Source organism: Chiloscyllium plagiosum, unplaced genomic scaffold, assembly GCF_037043375.1.
Source record: "Chiloscyllium plagiosum isolate Xiang-an unplaced genomic scaffold, Cpla_swu_hap1 HiC_scaffold_4, whole genome shotgun sequence".
NCBI lineage: Eukaryota > Metazoa > Chordata > Chondrichthyes > Orectolobiformes > Hemiscylliidae > Chiloscyllium > Chiloscyllium plagiosum.
Window position 1 is genome coordinate 35,495,847 of NW_028270142.1, and position 25,290 is coordinate 35,521,136.

At 40.9% G+C, this 25,290-nt stretch overlaps 2 protein-coding genes across 3 annotated transcripts in view; one reads left to right on the plus strand and one right to left on the minus strand.

The window, feature by feature from the left end:
• The window catches only part of LOC122549292 (TPR and ankyrin repeat-containing protein 1-like), an 86,367-nt gene extending 73,120 nt beyond the window's left edge, over window positions 1-13,247 (minus strand). The window contains exons 1-2 of one of the 2 annotated variants that reach the window (XM_043688833.2): window positions 13,100-13,247; window positions 4,381-4,525 (exon numbers count right to left, since the gene is read on the minus strand). The gene's annotated coding sequence lies outside the window, so the exon portion shown is untranslated. The remainder of the gene's footprint in view (window positions 1-4,380; window positions 4,526-13,099) is intronic. The other variant, XM_043688834.2, reaches the window with a different exon arrangement.
• A 272-nt stretch (window positions 13,248-13,519) lies between these two features.
• mlh1 (mutL homolog 1, colon cancer, nonpolyposis type 2 (E. coli)) overlaps window positions 13,520-25,290 on the plus strand; it is a 56,674-nt gene continuing 44,903 nt past the window's right edge. The window contains exons 1-3 of the mRNA XM_043688835.2: window positions 13,520-13,724; window positions 22,299-22,389; window positions 24,533-24,631. Of these exons, the coding sequence (XP_043544770.2) occupies window positions 13,612-13,724; window positions 22,299-22,389; window positions 24,533-24,631 (303 nt within the window). The 5' untranslated portion in view covers window positions 13,520-13,611. The remainder of the gene's footprint in view (window positions 13,725-22,298; window positions 22,390-24,532; window positions 24,632-25,290) is intronic.

Below are 25,290 nucleotides of genomic sequence, written 5' to 3' on the forward strand. Positions count from 1 at the left end.
GCAACAGTGCTAACCACTAAGCTCGCACAGTACACCTGCATTGTACTGAAGGAGGGAAAAAAATTACCAAGTGATCTTTGTTTAAAAAAAGGGCTTTTATGAATAAAATCACAGCATTCTCACTCTAAGATGTTATAAACAATTTGAACAGATAAAAGCTTGTACTTTCATCAGGGGCTTTTTTCAAAAATTAAATAAAATAATGCTGAATATTGCAATCTCATACAGATAGAGAATGAATCTATGCAGAGAGGTAATACCCACATTTACAAGGTACGATTTAATGAGGTTCAGTCTGAACATGGGAATCTAATAGCAAGAAACTCAGATGTGTTGGTCTTTGTCAAGCAACACCTCCTGTAAGGTGTTTCCTTCTCATTATTGAGAGAGAACATATTAGTATTTACTTGGAAAATTTAAGGGAACAGTTTACTTTGGATTTTAATGGTTATTCTAAAACATATGGCAGTAATATTAGATTTTTGGATTTTGTGCTAAAAAAAATTTGTTGTCCACCTTTTTGATCACTTGAAATTGCTTGGAAACATAGTCAAACCGAATGATTGCAGATGCTGTAGATCAAGAACAAAAACAGAAATTGCTGGAAAAGCTCAGCAGGTCTGGCAGCATCTGTGGAGAGAAACAGTGTTAACGTTTTGGATCAAGTGACCTTTCCTCAGAACTGATGATAGCTAGGAAAATATCAGTTTGTATGCAGAAGATAGAGTGGTGGTGGTGGTGTAGAGATGGGGAGTTACCCACACTAGCCATTCAGATACAGAACTGGCTCAAAGATAGAAGAAAGAGGGTTGTAGTAGAGGTTTGCTTTTCAGACTGGAGACCTGCGTCACAAGGATCGGTGTGTCACAAGGATCGGTGCTGAGTCCACTGTTTGTTTTTGTCACTTATATAAAAGATTTGGATGTGAACATACGAGGTATCAGTTGAAGAAAGTTACCTCAGTGTACAATGGGATCTTGATCAGATGGGGCAATGGGCTGAGGAATGGAGGATGGAATTTTGCATTTGAAATGTGCATTTTGGAAAGGCAAATCAGGCCAGGACTTGTATACTTAATGTTAAGTTCCTGGGGAGCGTTGCTGAATAAAGAGACCTTGGAGAGCAGGTTCATAGTTCCTTGAAGGTTGAGTCGCAGGTCGATAGGATAGTGAAGGTGGTGTTTGGTATGCTTTCCTTTATTGGTCAGACCATTGAGTAAGGAATTGGGAGGTCATGTTGCAGCTGTGCAGGACAATGGTTGGGCCACTTTTGGAATATTGTGTGCAACTCTGGTGTCCCTCCTATCGGAAGGATGTTGTGAGACTCAAAAGGGTTCAGAAATGACTTACAGGGATGTTGCCAGGGTTGGAGGGTTTGTGCAACAGGGGAAGGCTGAATAGGCTGGGACTGTTTTCCCTGGAGCGTCGTAGGCTGAGAGGTGACCTTATAGAGGTTTATAAAATCATGAGGGGCATGGATAGGGTAAATAGATAAGGTATTTCCCCTGGACTGGAGAGTCCAGAACTAGAGGGCATTGGTTTAGGCTAAGAGGGGAAAGATTTAAAAGGGACCTAAGGAGCATTTTTTTTCATGGAGAGGGTGGTTTGTGCATGGAATGAGCTGCCAGATGAAGTGGTGGAGGCTGGTACAATAACAACATTTAAAAAGCATCTGGATGGGTACATGAATAGACAGAGTTTAGAGGGATATGCCCACCCCACAAACCATTGCATAAACCAAATCATCCGTCGACATTTCTGCCACCTCCAAAAAGACCCTACCACCAGGGATATATTTCCCTCCCCACCCCTTTCCGCCTTCCGCAAAGACCGTTCCCTCCATGACTGCCTGGTCAGGTCCACGCCCCCCTAGGACCCACTCTCCCATCCTGGCACTTTCCCCTGCCACCGCAGGAACTGTAAAACCTGTGCCCACACCTCCTCCCTCACCTCTATCCAAGGCCCTAAAGGAGCCTTCCACATCCATCAAAGTTTTACCTGCACATCCACTAATATCATTTATTGTATCCGTTGCTCCCGATGCAGTCTCCTCTACATGGGGGAGACTGGGCACTGCCTAGCAGAGCTCTTTAGGGAACATCTCCGAGACACCCGCACCAATCAACCACACCGCCCTGTGGCCCAACATTTCAACTCCCCCTCCCACTCTGCCGAGGACATGGAGGTCCTGGGCCTCCTTCACCGCCGCTCCCTCACCACCAGACGCCTGGAGGAAGAATGCCTCATCTTCCGCCTCAGAACACTTCAACCCCAGGGCATCAATGTGGACTTCAACAGTTTCCTCATTTCCCCTTCCCCCACCTCACCCTAGTTCCAAACTTCCAGCTCAGCACTGTCCTGATGACTTGTCCGGACTTGTCCGACCTGCCTAGCTCCTTTTCCACCTATCCACTCCACCCTCTCCTCCCTGACCTATCACCTTCATCTCCTCCCCCACTCACCCATTGTACTCTATGCTACTCTCTCCCCACCCCCACCCTCCTCTAGTTTATCTCTCCATGCTTCAGGCTCACTGCCTTTATTCCTGATGAAGGGCTTCTGCCCGAAACGTCAATTTCGCTGCTCGTTGGATGCTGCCTGAACTGCTGTGCTCTTCCAGCACCACTGATCCAGAATCTGGTTTCCAGCATCTGCAGTCATTGTTTTTACCTTAGAGGGATATGGGTCAAGTGCTGGCAAATGGGACTAGATTAATTTAGGATATCTGGTTGGCATGGACGATTTAGACTGAATAGTCTGTTTCTGTGTTGTACATCTCTATGACTTTTTATAAATCAGTTCTGAAGAAGAATCACTCAATCCAAAACGTTAATTCTTATTTCTTTCCACAGATGCTGCCACAATTGTTGAGCTTTTCCAGTAACTTCTGTTTTTGCTTGGAAACATAGTTGCATTTGAAAACACTGATTTTCCCCATTTTCACGAAGCTACATCACTGCATTTCAGAAAAATTTCTTCTCTTCCATATTGTATCGCCAACCAAGTACTTACTGCACCCTAGCTTTGTGTCTCTCTCACCAAACCCTGGCCAGGTAACAACAGTGAAGCCAGTCGAACCAATGTTATGGTTTCTTATAGAAACTCAGCACCAACAGACCAGAACCAGGAACATTCCTCACCACAACGGATATTTCAGCACTCTACACCAGCATCATCCACGATGACAGCATCACTGCAAAAGCCTCAGTACTCAATATCAACAACTGCCAATTTCCAGTCATCCTAGAGTCCAACATCTTCACCTTCAACAACCAGTTCTTCATCCATCCACATGGAACAGCCATGGAGACCAAATTTGCACCCCAACATGCCAACATTTTCATGCACAAGTGAGAGCAAGACTTCTTTGCTGTGCAGGACCTCTGACCAATGCTGTATACCAGATACATCAACAACATTCTCTTCCTTCGGACTCATGGCAAGGAATCAATGAAACAACGACATAGTGAAATCAACAAGTTTCATCCCACCAAACGTACCATGGACTACTCTTCAGAATCAGTTTCATTCTTGGACACATGTAACTCCATCAAGGAAGGACACCTCAGTACCTTACTCCATCGCAAGCCCACAGATAACCTCATAATGCTGCACTTCTCTTTCTTCCAACCTAAACAGAGTAAAGAAGCCATCCCCTCTGGACAAGCCCTGTGCATACACAGGATCTGCTCAGATGAAGAGGATCGTAACAGATACCAAAAGATTTTGAAAAATGCTCTCATAAGACTGGGGTACAATGCTTCACTCATTGATCAGCATTCCGCCGTGCCACAGCGAAAAATCACAATGACCTCTTCATAAGACAGACACAGGATACGACCAATACAGTACCCTTTGTCGTCCAGTACTTCCCTGGAGTGGAGAGACTATGCCATGTTCTTCGCAGCCTTCAACATGTCACTGGTGATGACGAGCACATTGCCAAGATCATCTCTCTGCCTCAAACAACTGCCAAATCTTAACACAGACCATTGCTCGCAGCAAACTACTGAGCCTTCAGGGCAACATCGACCACAACACCACGCAACGCCGGCATGGCAACTGCTGCAGGGCATGTCAGATATCGACACAGATACTACCATCACACTTGGCAACATCATCCACCATGTACATGGTGGATACTCATGTGACTCAGCCGATGTTGCCTGTCTCATACATTGCAGAAAAGGATGCCTGAAGGCATGGTATATTGGCGAGACTATCCAGACATTAGGACAACGGATGAATGGATATTGCGCAACAATCACCAGGTATAGAGGAACCTTGATTATCCGGCATTTAATTATCCAAATATCGGATTATCTGGCAAGATCACACGTCCTGACGCTCGGCTAAACTATGTTATCTGGTATTTGATTACCTGGAATTCGATTAACCGAACAAAATAATCCTGTCAGTGTCCTTTGGACAATTGAGGTTCCTCCGTATTCCTCCCAGTCAGGGAACACTTCAGCCAGCAAGGACATTCAGCCTCCGATATTCGGGTAAGCGTCCTCCAGGGCAGCCTTTGAGATATATAACAACACAGAATCACCAAGCAGAAACTGATAGCTAAGTTCCGTACCCATGAAGATGGCCTGTATCATGTTCTTGGGTTCATGTCACTCTACATGTGAGCTCACCACACTTTTACAGATACAGAACATTTTCCTTACTGTCCTATTTTAACACCATCATAAACTGATGCTCTTGCTACCTTAATATACAGCTTTGAATTACTCATTACTTTGGTTAGACCCTATGCATGAGACTCTCATACCTATAATGTTATTCCAGTCATTCCAGTCACTTGGTTTGTCTCTAGCACCACTTGACTTTAAATTTTTGATAATAATCTCTCTGCCTCATTTAATCGGATTAGAGGTCATCCCTTTGTCGACCCGTTTCCCTATCCCCATATCAGTCGAAGCAAAACGGTCAGAGACACAGTATGTCTTTACCGTCTCCATCTTTATTTTGGGCCCTGGAGGGAAAGAGAACAATTGCCCGTGTGCACAGAGACATGAGTTCACGGTCTTCTCTCGAACATCAGTTTCTTAATGAATTATGTAGTCACTTACAGAGAGCAGCATCCAGATAAGGCAGCATTCATATTGATTGAGTGACCGTTACAATCAGCAAGTGTCAATAGTCAAGATTAAACCATCTGGTGTTATACAAGGAACAACTGGCCTCACATAATGAATGCTTTTCACCTTGTTAATTGACTTTACATACTGAATTCTTCTTCATCTTGTTAAAGGGCTTTACATAATGAATGCTTTTACACTTGTTAAACCACTACCCTTGCCTCCAACATTTCATTGTTTATTGGAAGTTTTATTTGAGCTGAAAATGTGTTGGTGGAACAGCGCAGCAGGTCAGGCAGCATCCAGGGAACAGGAGAATCGAAGTTTCGGGCATAAGCCCTTCTTCAGGAATGAGGAAAGTGTGTCCAGCAGGCTAAGATAAAAGGTAGGGAGGAGGGACTTGGGGGAGGGGCGTTGGAAATGCGATAGGTAGTTTTACCTGAGCCAAGTCATGCTAACTGAACCTTTGTTTCACAAAACCCAAAACTTAACTCTTTCCCTACCTTATACACTTTCTCGCCTTCACTTTCTACTCAGCTGTTGACAATTTACTCACACCATCTGACATTTATGATCACTTAGAAGGGAGGACTGCTGATGCTGGAGATCAGAGTTGAGAGTGTGGTACTGGAAAAGCATAGCAGGTCAGGCAGCATCTGAGGAGCAGGAGAATTGGCATTTCAGGCAAAAGTCCTTCATTGTGGTTTTGCCCGAAACGTCGATTCTCCTGTTCCTCAGATGCTTATTATTCAACACTCAACTGATACCATTTGTACGATCTTTTGATCTGCCTCTAAATTCTGTATCTTTATCTCTCTCGCTTCACCTCACAAAGAGACTACACTCTGAAAACTTGAGATTTTAAATAACTCTGTTGGATTATGATTCAGTGTTGTGTGACTTATGACTTTGTCCACCCCAGTCCAACACCAGCACGTCCACATCATGAATATTCTCCAATGCTGCTTATTGCTGTGGAACTGCCTTTGTGCGACTTCACTATCTCCTGTCTACAGTGAGGTTACTTCAAGAAATAAATTTTCCTTGCTCTCGTGCCTTGGAAATCCTCAAACACAAAACATATTTGGCTCACTGACTCTCCTCCTTTATATATCAGCCCTCAGTCAATGTTCACATGTAGGCGAATATTCTTTTTCAAGCTCACAATTGCCTAGGATTAGTCTGACAGTCCCCTTTTAGGTCCTGAACAAATTATAATAAATCAGAGATTGAGACCTTAATTTGTACTGGTTTGGAGATGCCGGTGTTGGACTGGGGTGTACAAAGTTAAAAATCACACAACGCCAGGTTATAGTCCAACAGGTTTGTTTGGAAGCACTAGCTTTTGGAGTGCTGCTCCTTCTTCAAATGGTTGTGGAATATAAGATCGTAAGACACAGAATTTATAGCAAAAGCTTACAATGTGATGTAACTGAAATTATATATTGAAAAAGACCTGGATTGTTTGTTAAGTCTCTCATCTTTCAAAATGACCATGTTGGGTTCAGTTCTTTCACATGCAAATCCCAGAACCTTTTTAAAGTTACATTCTCAGATAACACATTGTTAGACTATAACCTGGTGTTATGTCATTTTTAAACGTACTTTGTATTCACCGTGTACACTCCAGTTCAACACCGGCTCCTCCAATTCATTCAGAAAGATGAGAGACTTAATAAATAATCCAGTCTTTTTCAAAACATAATTTCAGTTGCATCACATTGTAACCTTTTGCTATAAATTCTGTGTCTTATAATCTAATACTCCACAATCACCTTAAGGAGCAGCGCTCCAAAAGTTAGTGCTTCCAAATAAACCTGTTGGACTATCACCTGGTGTTGTTTGATTTTTAACTTTGTACATCCCAGTCCAACACCAGCATCTCCAAATCTAATCTACACTGCTCATGTCCTCAAACTGAGGTACTCATTTTCAAAATGAGAATAAAATACTGTAGATGCTGAAAGCATGAATTACAGTAGGACAGACTAGAAACGCTCAGCACATCTGACAGCTAGAATGACTCAAATCAGAGGAACATACAAAGCAAACGACACTAACTGCATGTTGTGTGTCACGGAAACAGATGGTCCTGCAATCTTGGGTTGAATTGTTATGACGAGCCGCACCTGATCTCAGTAAATCATAAGATGAAGGAGGTTTTAAGGAAGGTTGAAGATAGTGCTTTTCAAAGTGTGCACTGCATAAGAAAATGACTGCCAGAATCAGAGTCTAAAGAATGGTAAAGTCTAGCACTGTGAGAGCAATCATACAAAGCCAAATTATTTGGACTACAGTCAGACATTGACATTCTCAAGGCCAGCATTGAGAGGCATGTAGAGTTTTGACAGAAACAGGAAAAGTTCATTTAGAAAGTTCAGGTGGAGCAAAAAAAAGGATACAGATCTACATCATTCCAAAATGAAACATTAGAATGACAGCACAGTAGCTGACTGAAAGAAAAGCAGGGCATCAGGTGGCATGTTGAAAAACAGTACATGATTAATAAACTATAAGCAGAGGGAGGCAAAGGGGAGGTCCCAAACCTTGATTTAAAACTTCAACAGCACATGCTCCAATAGAAAAGAATGATAGTGCTAATTAAGTTCAGACAGCAAGTGAACAAACATCACAGTCAGAAAACGATTTTCAGGAAACCAATAATAATCTGTAAGAAATGCAGAAGCTTTCAAAAGAGAAAGTGTAAATAGTATTACTCCGCGAAATGGAGTCCATTGAGTCTCAAAGTCAGACTGCCACTTGGCTTATTCTTTTCATGTTAACACTCAACTCCACATTTCTAAAAGGAGCTGGGACATTGGATGGGATGAACTCAGATTTCACCAGTTTCCTCATTTCCCCTCCCCCCCAGCCTGTCTCAGTCAAATCCATCAAATTCAGCACCGCCTTCCTAACCTACAATCTTCTTCCCGACCTCTCCGCCCCCACCCCAGTCTGACCTATCACCCTCATCTTGACCTCTTTCCACCTATCACATTTCCGACGCCCCTCCCCCAAGTCCCTCCTCCCTATCTTTTATCTTAGCCTGCTGGACCAACTTTCCTCATTCCTGAAGAAGGGCTAATGCCCGAAACGTCGATTCTCCTGTTCCCTAGATGCTGCCTGACCTGCTGCGCTTCTCCAGCAACACATTTCCATCTCTGATCTCCAGCATCTGCAGACCTCACTTTCTCCGCTGGGACATTGGAACCCAGCTCCTTCAGAAATGCAGAACATAGCTGAAATCAATAGCTCCATTCTTTCCCATGCAGGGAAGTAAGTCAGGAGAAGTCAAACCATGGCTTTTTTTTCAGCTTGCTGTCAGTGCTGTGTTCTGAGATTTAAATGTCCAACAGGACAACCTGATACTTTAACAGCTGCTGTGAAAGGGGAGTGTGGAAGGCAAGTGGAGAGTTCTGGTGGCAGCTAAGCAATGGAGAGCTTGGATTAGCTCAGGGTGAGGAAGTGTGTGTATTGCGGTCAATGGCAAGGAGAGTGGGGAACATTATGGCCAGTGGTGGAGTTAGAGATCCTGGAGGCCCTGGTGCAGGGAGTGTGGGAGGTAACAGGGCTGTCATGTTTCAAGCCAGTAATGTGGGGTGAGGGCAGTATCTGTCTGGGGAAGAGAAAAGGACAATGTTAGGTGGTGTAGTTGGAAGTGGTGGGGAATTGTTGCTTGGTGGGGCATGAGGGTCAGGTTAATAGTGATCCAGGAGTTGGAAAATTGAAACTTGCTTCCAACATTTTCTGGGCAACTATTATCTTGATGGAAGCCAAACTCACCAAATTCTCTGATGTTAAGGGATGTTTTCCAGAGAGTTTCAGATGATGGGGAATTGCCAATCAGAATTTCCTAGGCAATGCCCACGGAGCCTGCTGTATCCAGGATTCCACAGGGTCCGGATGCGCCATTGGAATATTTGGAGAGGACCACACCAAACTCAAAGGAAAATGGTTGTGGTTGTTGGAGATAAATCATCTCAGCTCCAAGGTACCTCTTCAGGCGATCCTTGGCAACCGCCTTCAACTGCTTCAGCAATGACATTCTTTCCGTTGTAAGGTCAGACGTGGGCATATTTGCTGATGATTACACAATGTTCAGCATGATTTGTGATTCCTCAAATATTGAAACAGTCCCTGTCCATCTGGAACAAGACCTGGACACAACACCCTGGCTAATAAGAGGCAAGTAATACTGGCTCCGAATGAAGAACGAGAAATAATTATCTCCAACAAGACTGAATGCAAACATTGCTCCTGACTTTCAATGACATTATTATTGCCAAATTCCTCACCATCACTGATCTGGGCGCTTGCCGGTGACCAGAAACTAAGCTTAACCAGCAGTACAAATGCTGTGTTTATGACAGTAAGTTAGAGGCTAGGAATCTTGCAATTAGTAACTCATCTCCCATCTTTCTAACATCTCATCATCAACTACAAGACACAAATCAGGAGTGTAATGGAATACTCTCCACTTCAAGAGGTTCAACACTTTTCAGGTCAAAGAAGCCCATTTGTTTGGCACATCATCTACCATCTTCAATGTACAGTGGTAGTAATGTGTACTATCAACAACATGCACTGCAGCAACCCATCAAGGATCCCTCAACCGCACTTCTAAACCCAAAACCTCCATTACCTAGAAGGACAGAGGTAGCAGACACATGGGAACACTACTATCTCCAAATTCCCTTTTAAGCCATATACCATTTTGACTTGGAACTATATTGCCAATCTTTCATTGTTACCTATTGTGTAGAACCCATGCCACAAGGGTTGCAGTGGTTCAAGACAACAGCTTACTAGGCAACAAATGCTAATCGAGCCAGAACTCCCCAGATCCCACGAGCAAATTATTTTTTAAAATCAAGGAAGCCAAGTAGAGCAGGAACAGTAGGAAGCTTGGAAATCTGTGGAAGATTGACACATAAAGTGGTTGAATCAGAAAAATAATTGACATAATCACAATGTAGTCAAAAAGCATGGTGCTGAAAAAGCATAGCTCTTCATCATGAAGAGCTTATGTTCAAAACATCGAATCTCCTGGTCTGGCCTAGTCCATAATGGACTGCAGTGTTCCACTTTAGCTTAGAAGAAGAAAAACATATGACCATATAGCTGATAACATTATTCATGTTAGTTGAAAAAAGAAAACAAGCTATAAAAATTCTTAAGACTTCAATTTAAATATGAAAGCTGTTTATCAATCACCATTATCGTTTATGTCTAAAATAATGCTGGAATGGTCATATTCCTATGTAGAAGCATTACAATTTTCTTAAAAAAAAAGGATGTATCACTATATTATTCCAATATGATTTTGGAATAGTGCATAGTTTACAGATATTTAGACACAAGAACTCGCTGTGCAACACTATCTGCGTATTAAATAACAATGTGTCTACACCTGATGGGATGCATCCTCGGATATTAAAAGTAGTAACTACAGAGATAGCGGATGCACTGGGTAGTATATTTCAAGAATCATTAGATTCTGGAAAAGTCCCAGAGGAATGGAAAATTGTCAATGTAACACCTTTATTTGAAACAAAGCTAAGGAGACAAAAAACAGGTAATTATAGCCCCATTTCTCTACTTTAATAATATTCAGCTCCTCAATTCTTTCTTCCAATGTGCATAACATCACATTTTCCAACAAAATATTCCATCTGCCAAGTTTTTCCCGACTCACTTAACCTGTATGTATTCCTCTGCAGACTCTGTCATCCTCACCACTTCACTACTATCTATTGTGTCATCTGCAAACTTGGCTATTGTACATTCACTCTCCTCATGCAAGTTATTGATAATCAAAAGTTATAAATAATTGTGGCCCCAGCACCAATCCCTGTGGCACTTCTCTAACTGCAGGTCACCATGCTGAAAGTGTCCCCTTGTCCCAACTATCTGACTTCTTTCCATTAGTCAATCCTCTATCCATGCCATCTTGAATACTACCTCCAACACTATGAGCTCTTATTTTATTAAATAGCGTAAGTGTGATACCTTATCAAATACCTTCTGAAAATCCAAATATATTACATTGGCTGGGTCTCTTATCTATCCTGCTTGTCACCTCAAAAAATCTAATAAATTTGAGAGGCATGATTTTCTCTTCATCAAGTCATGCTGACTTTGTTTGATCATATTATGCATTCCTAAATGCTTTGGTATAACATCCTTTACATTAAGACTCTAATGATTTCTTAAATGCTGGCAGGTTGGACTTGCTGAGTTTGAGAACATGGTCGGCATGGACTGAATGGTTTGTTTCCATGCTGTATGACTCTATGACTCTAATAATGCAGAAGACAGAGTTGAGAAAAGTTTTTTCTCACAGAGGATAGTGAATCTGTGGAATTTATTACCGCAGCAGGCTGAAGCAGGATCATTAGACATATTCAAGACTCTGTCAGAGTTTTAATTTCTAAGGGAATCAAATGGTATGGGAAAAAGGCTAGAAAATGGAGTTAAGGATTATTAGATCAGCCGTGATCACATTGAATGGTAGAGTAGACCTGATGCACTTAGTCAGTCAGCACCACATGGAGAAATATATTTGATGAAGCTCCAGCATTTGTCTGATTTGTGAAAACAAGATATAACTCAAGGTAAACACTGAAATGTAAAATACAAACATAAAATGCTGGAAACAATCATTTGGCCTAGCTGTATCTATGAAGATAGGTACAAAGTTTACGTGTTATGCCTACATTTTCCATAAGAGTGGTGCAAAACTCAAAAAACACAGAGCATGGCAGAAATTGAAACAACAAAAGAATTAATGTTCTGATACACTATGAAGGCTTTACTTAGGAATTTTGATGAGAATTTCAAATCCGTGATGGAGCTCAACTGGCCCAGCAAATAAAAAGTGCAACTTCTCCTTTGAAAGAAAGCCAGTATCTGAGGAATTGTATAAACTAATGGTTCTGAAGGGGTTAAAGTTCATATTATATTGGCTCCATCCATTCTACAGTCATCACAGTATGGGGGTGGAGAAGGGAAGTTCTGCTGTAACTTTTGAGGATAGTAGATATATTTATTCCAGCTCCCTAAGTAATTATGCCTGACCAAACGAATTTATCAATCATGCAATAAATCTTTGTTATCTAAGAACAGTAACTCCTTTGTATATACTCAATGCATCCTCTACCAATAACTACCAGATAGACAAAGCAAAAACCTTGGTGGCAACAAACAACCTCAAATGACAGTATACCCAGCAATATATTCTGAACAGTGTCAAACGTCACGTGGTACCGGGAGTTGCTATGTGGGGAAATACCACCAAGATAATCAGACAATAAAGCAGCAAATCCTTTTGGAGAGATTCCTCCAAAACTGTTTGCATCATTCTCTCTTGTCGGCAAAAATTTGCAGATCCACATTGGTCTACAAACCCAGCAGATCCCTTTCAAACACCCAGATGAACACGGCTATCTTCATAACCTCCTCTGGTCAGGAACAAGAGAACATTCCATTAAGTACAGTTATGCACTGAAAAGGGAAATTAAGTTGATAATCAGATCAACCATCATCGTATTAAATGACTATGCAGACTCGATGGGCTGAATGGCCTATTTCTGCTCTTGCGTGTTGTAGGTGAACTGGAGTTTCTAATTCTGATAAAATGTGACGGATACATTTATAAAATTGCCATCTCTTTAGACGGTGCTCCCCTATTTTAATCATTCATTTGCACTTCATTAGTGGCTTAGCACACCACGATGTCTTGTGACACAGAGAAGAGCAGATCAACGCTTTTTTTTTCCCAAAACGCAAGTGAAAAACACTTCCATAGGACTGCAAATCACACTGAATAAGAAATTCTCTGCTCCTCGGTTTGTTTCCCGTCGCTTTTTGTTTTCTCTTTTGCAACATGATCGCCACGATGCAAAGTATGATTTTTGCATCAGGGACATTTCCAAGGAAAAGAGTCTCTCTCAAGCTTTCCACTGCCAACAACAATAATTCAGAGGCCTAAAAGAAAGATGCTCTCATTACCGTAACTCAGCAATTGCATTGGGATACAAATCCTTTGCTCAGTCTCTCTGCCATCCGCCTCTTCCGATGACAAACCCGTGCCATTCGGTCGATCGCATGGCTCCCAGGGCCAAGGGCCCGGGGTGACGCGCGCGATGGAACTGCAACTGGAAGGGAGGACTCTGCACGGGGGCCAATGACCGACAGCTAGATCCTCCAATGGGCACTGCCCAGTCATTGTGAGTGGCGGCCTCAATATCCAATGGATACGACGCAAGGCCGATGGTTGACGGCCGCTTCGTCCAATCAGTACGGGCCTTATCATGTTGTCGCCGGGACGAATCACCAATGCGGGCGGTCGCAATTCCGTGATTGGCAGCTGGAAGCACGGGGGTCAAAGAGCGGGACTTCCTGCAGTCCACACACTCCCGCGCGCACAGGTGGGCGGTTGGAGTTTGACGGCGGGTGTTGTGTCAGTGGCCTTGCGGCCGCGATTGAGAGGGTTTGTGTTTTTAATCTTTCAACGGGACAGTATGGTGACTCCCGGGGTGATCCGCAGGCTGGAGGAGACGGTGGTGAATAGGATTGCTGCTGGCGAGGTGATCCAGAGACCTGCGAATGCCATTAAAGAGATGGTGGAGAACAGGTGGGTTCATCTTGACATGGTCAATAGAGTACATGATGGCAAGGCAAGTGTTTTCAGTAACATTGAGTGCTTCAGGAATTGGAGTAAGAATCAGTACTTTAATCTGAAACCCAGTCAATACAAAAGGGTCCATTTTCCTGATTGGAATTCAGAGGAGTGCAGTGGAATTGAATGAGATTGCACTGACATTACAGGAGATGTTGAACACAACGTTGCGATGGCATTTTGACGCTGGTAAATATGAAGTGCCACACACAGTAAAGTAAAATGATCCAGCACACGCCCTGTGCACATACGTGTTTGCAGGAGCAGAGAATTTCTTATTCAGTGTGATTTATAGTCCTATGGAAGTGTTTTTCACTTGCGTTTTGGAAAAAAAAAGCGTTGATCTGCTCTTCTCTGTGTCACAAGACATCGTGGTGTGCTAAGCCACTAATGAAGTGCAAATGAATGATTAAAATAGGGGAGCACCGTCTAAAGAGATGGCAATTCTATTCATTTTTGGGCTGTGGGCGTCATTGGCTGGACTAGCACTTATTGCCTATCCCCAGTTGCTTTTGCTAAAGTGATGCTGTTTGTTATGACACTGGGACAACAAGCCAGATCAGATTCGCAAACACTGGATATTGCAACACAGAAAAATTAAAACATTCAGTGGCCCTCAATTGTTTCAAATAACAGATGTCAGACACCAAATTTATATTTGAATAAAAAACTTAATTTATTTTAATAAACATCATGGTGATCTACTTAATACCTATGATCTAAGCCCAATATACTTTAAACTCCATCCTCATTCACATACAGATGGACAAATAGACAGATGCAATTAAAAAAAATGAGAGAAATCTAAAATATTGTAATTGCCATTTCAGTGTTTCATGGTAGGTACTAGACCTTCAAAATGCTTGAATTATGAGTTGTGTTTCAAGCACAGAGAAATGTATTTTGCTTGAATTGCAAAGTCACTTAATTATGCAAATAACTTAGGCAGATTGCTGGAAACTTTTACCTGTATTTTACAAATTGGAGTTCTTTTCAATAATTCACTAACTAGAAAGCAAGCAAAACTTCATCCAGCAACTTTCAAGCTACACTGCCTTCTGCCCAAAACCCAGTCGAAATGTGTTTAATCTACAGTTTCTCTTTCTTCTTTATGAACATTCTTTCTTTGACTGGGTAGTATCAGCTCCACTTTGTTCATCCTTTTTAACATCCAAGCACCTGCCAGCCCTTCAGCATAATACATCTTGAATGTCAAAGCATCTGCAGTGTTCATAGAAAACAATTAATTTGCAATTAACTTTCCAAGCTAGTTCCTATAAACAAATTTCAGTTTCTTTGTTCATTTCCTTTCTATTAAATAAAAACTACTACTCAAAGTCTAAAGTTCAACTCTCAACTTCAGCTCAGAGTTCCAAACCAAAAATGAGAAACATAAAGAAAAACAGTGATGATCCCAATATCTTAAACTATGGCAATCCCTTTGATGACTGTGGACCCACAATGCTGTTAAAGAGTGAATTCAAGGATTTTAACTCAGCAACACTAAAGGATTTCCCAGTTAGGTTTGTGAGTGATTTGGAAGGCAACCTACAGGTGGTAGTGTTCCCATCTACTGTACTACCCTTGTCCTTCTAAATGGAAGTGGTCATGGGTTTGGAAGGTGCTACTAAAGAGCCTTGGTGAATTTTTGCAGTGCAACTTGTGGATTGTACATGCTGCTGCTAAATGGTGGAAAGATTGAATGTTTGTCCTGGCTGCTGTCCAGTTTCTTGAATAATGTTGGTGCTGTAACATCACCTCCCCTGCTCCTTTGATGCTGCTTGGCCTGCTGTGCAATTTCCAACAGCTGGACGCACGGGGGACAAAGGGCTGTCCTCACTATCTCCGTGATGCTGTTTTCATCCAGGCAATTGGGGAAACTTTGTTCTTGCTGGTATCTTAGGAACCTGCACTCTTGATAAACCAGCAAAAATTTATAGCCCAAATACTGCGAAGTTACTGCGTTATTCTGTCCATTTATTGATAGTTATTTAAATTTATTTACCCCAATTTAAATATACTTGTTGTTCAGTCAAATGACCACATGAAATATCGACAGTTAATTCAATTTCAAATCATTTTCTCCTCTAATACCATTATCTACCTTGATGTCCAAGTAGTCAGTTGAGGGTGTGATTGAGAAGGCTGCCTGCTGGTAGTTTTATTTAAAGCCAAGTTGCATTAATATTTTAGTGTTTTATGCTATAAATAAAGGACAATGGTGTGTATGCCCCTTGCATTACATTTCTATTGCTTAATGTGTGTTTTTGCATTCATAATCTAGAATATTTGGTTAATTGGCACAGTCCTCGTCCCATCGGTGCTGAATAATAAAGCGTTTACTGCACTTTTAGTTGGTGGACAGTCTTCAGGAGTAAGAAATGAATTACTCGCTCCAGGATTCCTATCTCTGATCTGTTCTTGTAGCTGCAGTTTTTAATATGGCTAATCCAGTCCAATTTATGATTAGATGAGATTAGATTACAGTGTGGAAACAGGCCCTTCGGCCCAACAAGTCCACACCGACCCGCCGAAGTGCAACCCACCCATACCCCTACTTTACCCTTTCACCTAACACTATGGGCAATGTAGCGTGGCCAATTCACCTGACCTGCACATCTTTGGACTGTGGGAGGAAACCGGAGCACCCGGAGGAAACCGATGCAGACACGGGGAGAATGTGCAAACTCCACACAGTCTGTCACCTGAGGCGGGAATTGAACCCTGGTCTCTGGCGCTGTGAGGCAGCAGTGTTAATCACTGTGCCAATTTATGGTCAGTGATAATCCCCAGGATGTTCATAGTGGGAGCTTTAGTGATGCTCTTGGCATTGAGTGCCATAGAGAGATGGTCAGATTCTTTTGTTGGAGATGGTTGTCTGGCAAGTTCTGTGCCACTTGTCAAAACCTGGATATTGTCCAGTTCTTGCTGCAATTGCACATGGACTGTTTCAATGCTTGCAGAGTCACGAGTGGTGCTGAATATTGTGCAATCATTAGTGAACGTGATGGAGAGAATGCCATTGATGAAGCAACAGAAGATGGTTGGGTGTCGGACATTACCTTAAGAAACTTCTCCAGAGACATAGTCGTAGAGATGTACAGAACAGAAACAGACCCTTCAGTCCAACTTGTCCATGCCAACCAGATATCCTAAACAAATCTAATTCCATTTGCCAGCATTTGGCTAATGTTAATCTAAACATTTCCTATTCATATACTTATGAATATGCATTTTAAATGTTGCAATGTTACCAGCCTCCACTACTTCCTCTGGTAGCTCATTCCATACATGCACCACCTTCTGTGTGAAAAAGTTTCCCCCTTAGGTCTCTTTTAAATTTTTCCCCTCTCGCCTTAAACCTATCACCTCTAGTTTTGGACTCCCTCATCCAGGGTAAAAGATATTATCTATTTACCCTATTCATGCCCCTCATGATCTTACAAACCTATGTAAGGTCACTTCTCAGTCTCTGACACTCCAGGGAAAATAGCCCCAGCCTATTCAGCCTCTTTCAAAAGCTCAAACCCTTGAACCCTGGCAACATCCTTGTAAATCTTTTCTGAACCCTGTCAAGTTTCACAACATCCTTCTTAGACCAGGGAGACCAGAATTGCATGCAGTATTTCAAAAATGGCCTAACCAATGTCCTGTACAGCTGCAACGTGACCTCCCAACTCTGACCAATTAAGGCAATCATTATAAACACCTTCTTCAGTATCCTATCTAGCTGTGACGCCATTTTCAAGGAAATATGAACCAGCATTCCAAGGTCATTTTGTTTAGCAGCACTCCTCAGGACCTGACTGTTAAGTACCTGCCTTTCCAAAATGCAGCACCTCATATTTATCTAAATTAAACTCCATCTGCCACTCCTTGGCTCATTGGCCTATCTGAGGTAACCTTCTTTGCTGTCCACAACACCTACAATTTGTCATCTGCAAACTTTAGTTACCACCTCTCCTATCCTGTAATATACATGGGCTAGACTTTTGGACATGGATTAATGGTGCTGGAAGAGCACAGCAGTTCAGGCAGCATCGAGGAGCTTTTTTACCTAGAATTTTGGACAGTCAGGTAGTGATAAATGGTCATCTGAGTGAAAATATTCAGTGTTTTTAAGTGAGGTCAGAATGTGCAGTCAGACATATTTGTGATGAGTTTTTAAGGGAAAGGAAGTTCCATCATCTTGTTTGCTAATTCAGTTTGTAACAGGAAGTGCTGAAAATGTGTTGCTGGAAAAGCGCAGCAGGTCAGGCAGCGTACAAGGAGCAGGAGAATCGACGTTTCGGGCATGAGCCCTTCTTCAGGACTCATGCCCGAAACGTCGATTCTCCTGCTCCTTGGATGCTGCCTGACCTGCTGCGCTTTTCCAGCAACACATTTTCAGCTCTGATCTCCAGCATCTGCAGTCCTCACTTTCTCCTATAACAGGAAGTGGACCACTACCTGTTACTAGGTTCAGATGAGCTACCTGAGGTGGGTGGCACGATGGCCCAGTGGTTAGCACTGCTGCCTCACAGTGCCAGAGACCCGGGTTCAATTCCCACCTCAGGCGACTGACTGTGTGGAATTTGCACGTTCTCCCCGTGTCTGCGTGGGTTTCCTCCGGGTGCTCTGGTTTCCTCCCACAGTCCAAAGATGTGCAGGTCAGGTGAATTGGCCATACTAAATTGCCCGTAGTGTTAGGTCAGGGGTAAATGTAGGGGTATGGGTGGGTTGCACTTCGGCGGGTCGGTGTGGACTTGTTGGGCCGAAGGGCCTGTTTCCACACTGTAATGTCATCTAACCTCGCTATCTGGACCGAATGATTAAATAACATAAAACCAAAAAGATAGCAGACAGTGAAGCAGGCTGCATTCCACATCAATTGGTAGCATGAATTGTATCAAAATGTAGAATTGGATGAAAGTTGGATTTTAAACACAGTAATGTTTTCAATTACTAAAATAAAACTTCAGATTAAAAAGCCTTCTCTTAGCAGTGGTCCAATGATTATTTTATTTATTGTAATTTCACTATCACTATCTGATTATAATCACAAATAAACATTTCTGCCTACGCTAACTAATAAAGCAACCCTACACATTTCCCTACACGTGTACTTCCTAAATCATCTGTACCCTACAACATTCAGGTTCCAATCCATGTTGACTCTGTAATGACTATTGGATCATTTATTTCTAGCTATGCTCTCAGTTCACCTTTTTTTTTGGAATGTTATGTCCATTGAATATTTATGCTTATTCTTTTATTGTTTTTGTAACCTCCACCTTGTTTGTCAATTTACTCACAGATTTGTACAATATCCCTTCCTCTCACTGCCTGTTAATCATTTCCTAAATTAATAATTCTTAATTTACCACCTCATCCCAAATTTGATTCCTTGTCTACTATATCGTTTAAAATTCGCTTTCTGTCCCTAGTTATGTAGCTCATAGTAACACCAATCCCAGCATAATTCAGATGGAGGCAGTTCCAATTGAAAGTGGCCCAGATGCTTTGCTTTTACTTCACTCCAATTGACAGTACTTTATAACTTGCTCAGAAGTTTAGCCATATTTGCAGGGTTTAAATATCTTTTCACAGGGCAATGCCAACTGATGGCTCGTCCATGATTTCATACTTTAGTGTGGCCTAATTTTCTCCAATTGATTGATTGATTGGCTGAGGCATATGACAAATGCACGACTTCAGCCAATCCAGAGGTACTAGTCCAGAATATTGTCTCACTGTGAGCATCCTTCCTTTGAATTTCCTATTCTGCCTGTGGGAATAGCTAACTACTTCACCGCAACTGGAGTTTTGGATTATCCATATTAGGCTTATACAATTAATGGTAGTACCCTTGATGGTGTCATAGAAAAATAAAGTGAGGACTGCAGATGCTAGAGATCACAGTTGAGGAGGGTGTGGTGCTAGAAAAGCACAGTAGGTCAGGCAACGTCCAAGGAACAGGAGAATTGACATTTTGGGCATGCACCCCTCGTCAGGAAACTGATGAAGGGCCTATGCCCAAAATGTTGATTCTCCTGTTCCTTGGATGCTGTCTGACCAGCTGTGCTTTTCCACACTCTCGACAATGGTATTGGAGAACCTTGGGTTCAGGTACAAAATTCTTTGAAATTTGTGTCGCAGGTAGTCAGCATGGCTAAGAAGGCATTTTGCATGCTTACCTTCATTGCTCAGACGTTTGAGTATAGGATTTGGGACGACATGTTGAGGTTGCACAGGATGTTGGTGAGGGCTCCTCTGGTCGCCCTGTTATAAGAATGATATTATTAAACTGGAAATGGTTTAGAAACAATTTACCAGGATGTTGCAAGGAATGGAGAGTTTGAAAATAAAAATAGACTGGAAAGACTGGTACTTTTTCACTGGAGTGCAGAAAGTAGAGGAATGACCTTTTGGATATGAGATATAGGCCAAACGCTGGCAGGTGGGAATAATTTGATTTGAAACATGGTTGGACCAAAGGATCTGTATCCATGCTATATGACTATGACTCATCACAATTTCACTGTAACTTGAGTTTCACCAGTAGAGGCCACAAGCTGATTCCTTTTGAATGGGCCAAATTACCTGTTTTTGCAGGTGCAACAACTCGGGGATGTGCTGTCTCAACAGTAGACTCACCCCCCCCCCCCCCCCAAGCTTATGTGTTTTATTTCTGGAAGGGCTTTTGTCTCCTGGCTCCTAGTTCTGTAATGCTGCAGATATTTAATTTTCATCCCATTCTTTTCTTTAAAAACATGGTTGCACCACAATTCTCTCACCAGCGGTGACTAGTTACAAAGTGACAATCAAGAGACCATGAAAATTGATAATCCCATTTTCTTCTTGAGTAATGGAATGTTAGGTAATATGGGATATAATTATATACATGCATTGAAAAAAAGGTTACGTTTTCATTTTGTAATTGAGGTGTCAAGGTGCTAATATCATATCCTCTTGTAAGTTCTCCTCCAAGCCACTGACGTTCCTGACCTGGAAATATCTCGCCATTCCTTCACCATCGCTAGGGCAATATCCTGGAATTTGCTGCTTAGGGGCTTTGTGGGTCTATCTACAACATAGTGATTCACAAAACACCTCACCAGCACCTTCTCAAGGGCAACTAAGGGTGGGCAATAAATGCTAGCCAACCAGCAATGTCCATGTATGCTGAGTGAACCAAAATATTGTTCATTTTGATGGGGGCATCTTGACTCATGTAACACCGTTAATGTTCAAGTCTTTCTTCAAAGCACTGACTCAGGATATGGAGCACAATGAGAATCCCAAGTCAGTACAAATACATCAAAATAAAAATTGGAATCAGGTTTGTAATTTTTGAAAAATGAGCAGATGGATTAATTTTTTTTCAATGTAGCAAAGCTAAGTACTCAGTGGAGATGTATAAAATAGCTGCTACTGCACTCATCAGGTAGACTCTGACAGTTCCCACCTTCAAGGTTTGGGAAAGACCTGTTTCCTCAATTTCTGCAGCATCTTGAATATATTCATTGTATTCATAATTATATTTAGATTATTTTAAAATGTGACTCGTAGTAAAAGCTGCTTACTTAGAAATGCATTGTACTGTGCATAATTCTTTTTCTTCCCATCCCTTGTGTACCTCTCCAAAAAAGTTGTGAATTCTCCATGTGATCGGCCAAAAGTTATTTTATAGGTTTGTTGAGTTCCAGTTAGCAAGCCCTGAAGATGCCATAAAACAAGAAGGCACAAAACAATATCTTTTATTCCTCGGTTCGGTGTTAAACCACCTGCAAAACTGAAAATGCTGTTCACCCACATAAATCCAAATGTCAAATAGATAACTGGTAAACAATTTCATCCTATTTATGTTTGAATGAAATGGCACGATTCATTGATCTGTTTCCAAATTTCTTGAGTGACTTGTTGGATTCCTACTCAGCGATTTAATCAAAAGCAATTGCTTTCTATTAAGATAGTCTAGATTCAAAATGTTAACTCTGCTTTCTCTCCACAGATGCTGCAGACCTGCTGAGTTTATCCAGCAAGTTCTGTTTTTCTTTTAGATTTCCAGTATCTGCCGATCTTTGTTTTACCTCTCTGTACTACTCTAGCTTTATGTTCTGCCCTCACCAAGGTATCTATATGTTAATCAAATGAGTATTCTTTACAGCCTGGTGAAATAGTTAAAGTAACCCTGTAGTTAACCTTGTGTGCACACTGAGTAACAAGAATTCAGATGAATGGAATTGAAATGGATGCTTTGAAGAACACACAAGCTTATGAATGTTGTGAGATTCTGTGTAGATTTTGTTGTTTTGAAGTCCTCAGACAATTATAGAAACAGTTATTTTTTTTTGTAAAATGATACATTGTTTGATATATGCAGCTTTCTTGTGGGTTTTGAATGTATTTGTACCTCAGTCTGGTTTTAAAAAAAAAGTTATAATTCACTTGTATTTTCTTGGTATCTTTGCATTCTGTAGTTCTGCCCTGAATTAACAAAATACCTTCATGTGATGTGTAACAGGATATTTGGCTTTGTTTTGATAGTTTGGATGCCAAATCTACAAGTATTCAGGTTACTGTAAAGGATGGTGGGCTGAAGTTGATTCAGATCCAGGATAATGGGACCGGCATCAGGGTAAGACATCTTAACATGTATGCCAAAGATGTTGACTTATGTTTAGGGGCTTGAAATTTCACAAATCTTCGATTAAAAATGTCAGGACTACGAGGTAAGCAAATATGTGTCTTTAGTCCCATAAGGCCCTGTGCTGAGTAGAGTTTCCGCATTGAAAGTGTATCAGCTGGCTCATTCTACCGTGTTTAGATCTCCGACAGATGTTGTTATTGGGGTCCCAAAAGGAAATCTGCCTTGACAGGTCATTATTTTTTCATCTGTGTTAATGAGGTGATCTCTCACTGAAACATAAATACTCAATATTGCAGACTTGGGGGGATTTTAACAATGAAACAGAAATTTAATTTGCAAAAGAAATGAAAGTACAATAGAATAAACCAAAATACTTATTTTCATAAAGTAAATTTAAAAATTGAAACAATGATTAAAAACATAATCCCATCCATCCGAAAAGCATACTTTTATAGATCTTGAAACGCACTTTTACAGACCAAAAAAAACACCTTTAGAATAATTGCACTAGTGAGAATCTCCTTCTGTCTTACCTCTATAGACTTAATTTAACTGTGATTTCAATTTCCAGTCTGGAGAATCTGAAAGTCTTAGAATCTTCATACATCCGAATTTAAACTTTCTCCGCTTCAGATAACTCCTTCAAAGTTTCCCACACACACTCTTCTGGTCTGGAACAATTACTAACCTCCTTACTTAACAAATCTAAAATATCTTCTCCCTTTGTCAGAAGCAACTGCTTTACATAGCTATCTTCAGCTAAGAACCCTGCAGAGTTGCTCCGAAACTGAAACTAAACCACTTCTATAACCCTAATAGTGGTAGCTTTCCTCCACTATGATCAATGGTGTGTCTATCAATCTACGTCAGGGTCAAAGAACAGAAATATTTGTAAGTTTATCATTCTAGGACCAATGCCTGTCCAAACTCTGCTGCTGATTACTTTCTCTTTCGTTTCGTTTCACCCAAAATACTAATTTTTCATGTCTTTGTATTTTCCAGCTTTTGATTGTGTAGTTCCTTGTTCATTTTCTATTTTCACTCTTTAATAATCATTTCAGGATTTTTGTAATTGTAAACTGACAGCTTTTTCTCTTTACTAGGATCTCCCAACTGTCACCTACCCTCATTTCTTTTCCTTTTCCAGTCCATTCCTTCGTTTGTTCCTCAAACCATTGAAAATTTAATGGGAATGTTGGCACAATTATAGAAATCCCAGATGATTGTTGTGAAATACATTTTGTTTCCTATTTTAATGATAGATTTCAGATACAATTAAATTTCATCACTGAAACTGTGGTCTCAGTGTAAGTTCAATTCTAACATTTTTTGAGGTTGTTAATTGCTGGTGCTGATGATACTATTTGTAATAGCATAAAGATTAACACGTGGACAAAGTTTGCTTTATGCATTGTTGCTGTCTAAAGGCCAATTTGTAAATGGATCAAATAAATCTGTCATTTGGGGGAGTGTTTTGCATTTAAAAAATTATTAAAGCTTAAATAAGGCAAATGTCATACAATGCAATAGATCAGGATCATACTCGTATCCCTTTCTACAGCGATTTCTTATCTTGTCACAAGTTGAAGAATGGATTCTGAATTATATCATGCTCTGTCAGAAAGAAAAGCCAGTGCACCAACTCCAGAGGGTTAGTTTTGGCAATATCTTTGTCCCCTGGAGCTGGAAGTTATATATGACAATTATGGCAGAAAGTGGAAAGAAGGAAATTTTACATAAAAAAGATGGTATACGCACTTGTGGCACTTTTTAGCAGAAAGGAACAAGCAAAGGCACTTCACATATATTGAGCAAGGAAATAAAGTCAGGTTGTGACAGGGAAAGATCAAGATGGAAAGGTTGGTCAGAGTGAGGGACTTCGAGAACATTTTTAAAGTTTGAGATGTTGCAAAGTCTAGGGAGGAGTTTTGAGAGAACAGCTGGTAGAGCTGGTCATAAGAGTGAGAGATGGTTCTTGTCATATTGCAGTCTATTTTTTTTGTCTCATAAGCTGACTCAGAAGTGTCTCAGTTTTGTCCTGTACCCTATTCTACATAGCTTTCCAGATGTCAGTGTAATGTGTTTTTTGTATGGTTCCCCCATTACCAATTTATCTTTTACTCATAAACAGAAAGAAGATTTGGAAATACTTTGTGAAAGATTTACAACAAGCAAGTTACAGAAATTTGAAGATCTTGCTAGTATTGCTACTTATGGATTTAGAGGAGAGGTATGTATGGAAGTTGATAGTTCTTTTATGATAATAATTTTGAAATGAATTTTAGTTGTACTGTCTACAGTCAGAACAATTGAAATAGGGATTGAAAAATCCAGTTTAAGCTATCAAATTAGTTTCTTAATTGCCCATGAAAAACGTGCACTTCCATGACATCATCTTAATATGTTTATCTTTCCTGATGATCACCATTAAATACAAGTAAACTTGAAAGAAACCAAAACTTCAGGTATTTTTAATATTTGGTGTAAAGTACCTCTTAATGTTTCATAAACTATTCAATCATAAGTATAAAAATTTATTCTGCTAAGCTCGGTATCTTGTTTTCAGTCAGACCTTCTTCCAATTTCTCAAAATATTCTGTTGAGCAGAACTTTACATTGAGGAACATTATTTTCATCCTTACCAGCATTGCCACTTCACCTATTGAGTTTGTAATTAATTAAACTTAATTCACAATTTGAACAGTTTGCCTTTTTTTGTTGTTGAGGCTAACATCTGGAATTGTACAGATGATACAACTTGCACCTTAGAGATTAAGCTGTCTGCCATTTTATAAAGATTTTTTTTTTAAAGAAATGTCTTGAAAGAGCAGAGAAAATGTTACTTTGTACTTAGCTGTAATTTCTGTGTAAAGTCTCCTTAATGATTAT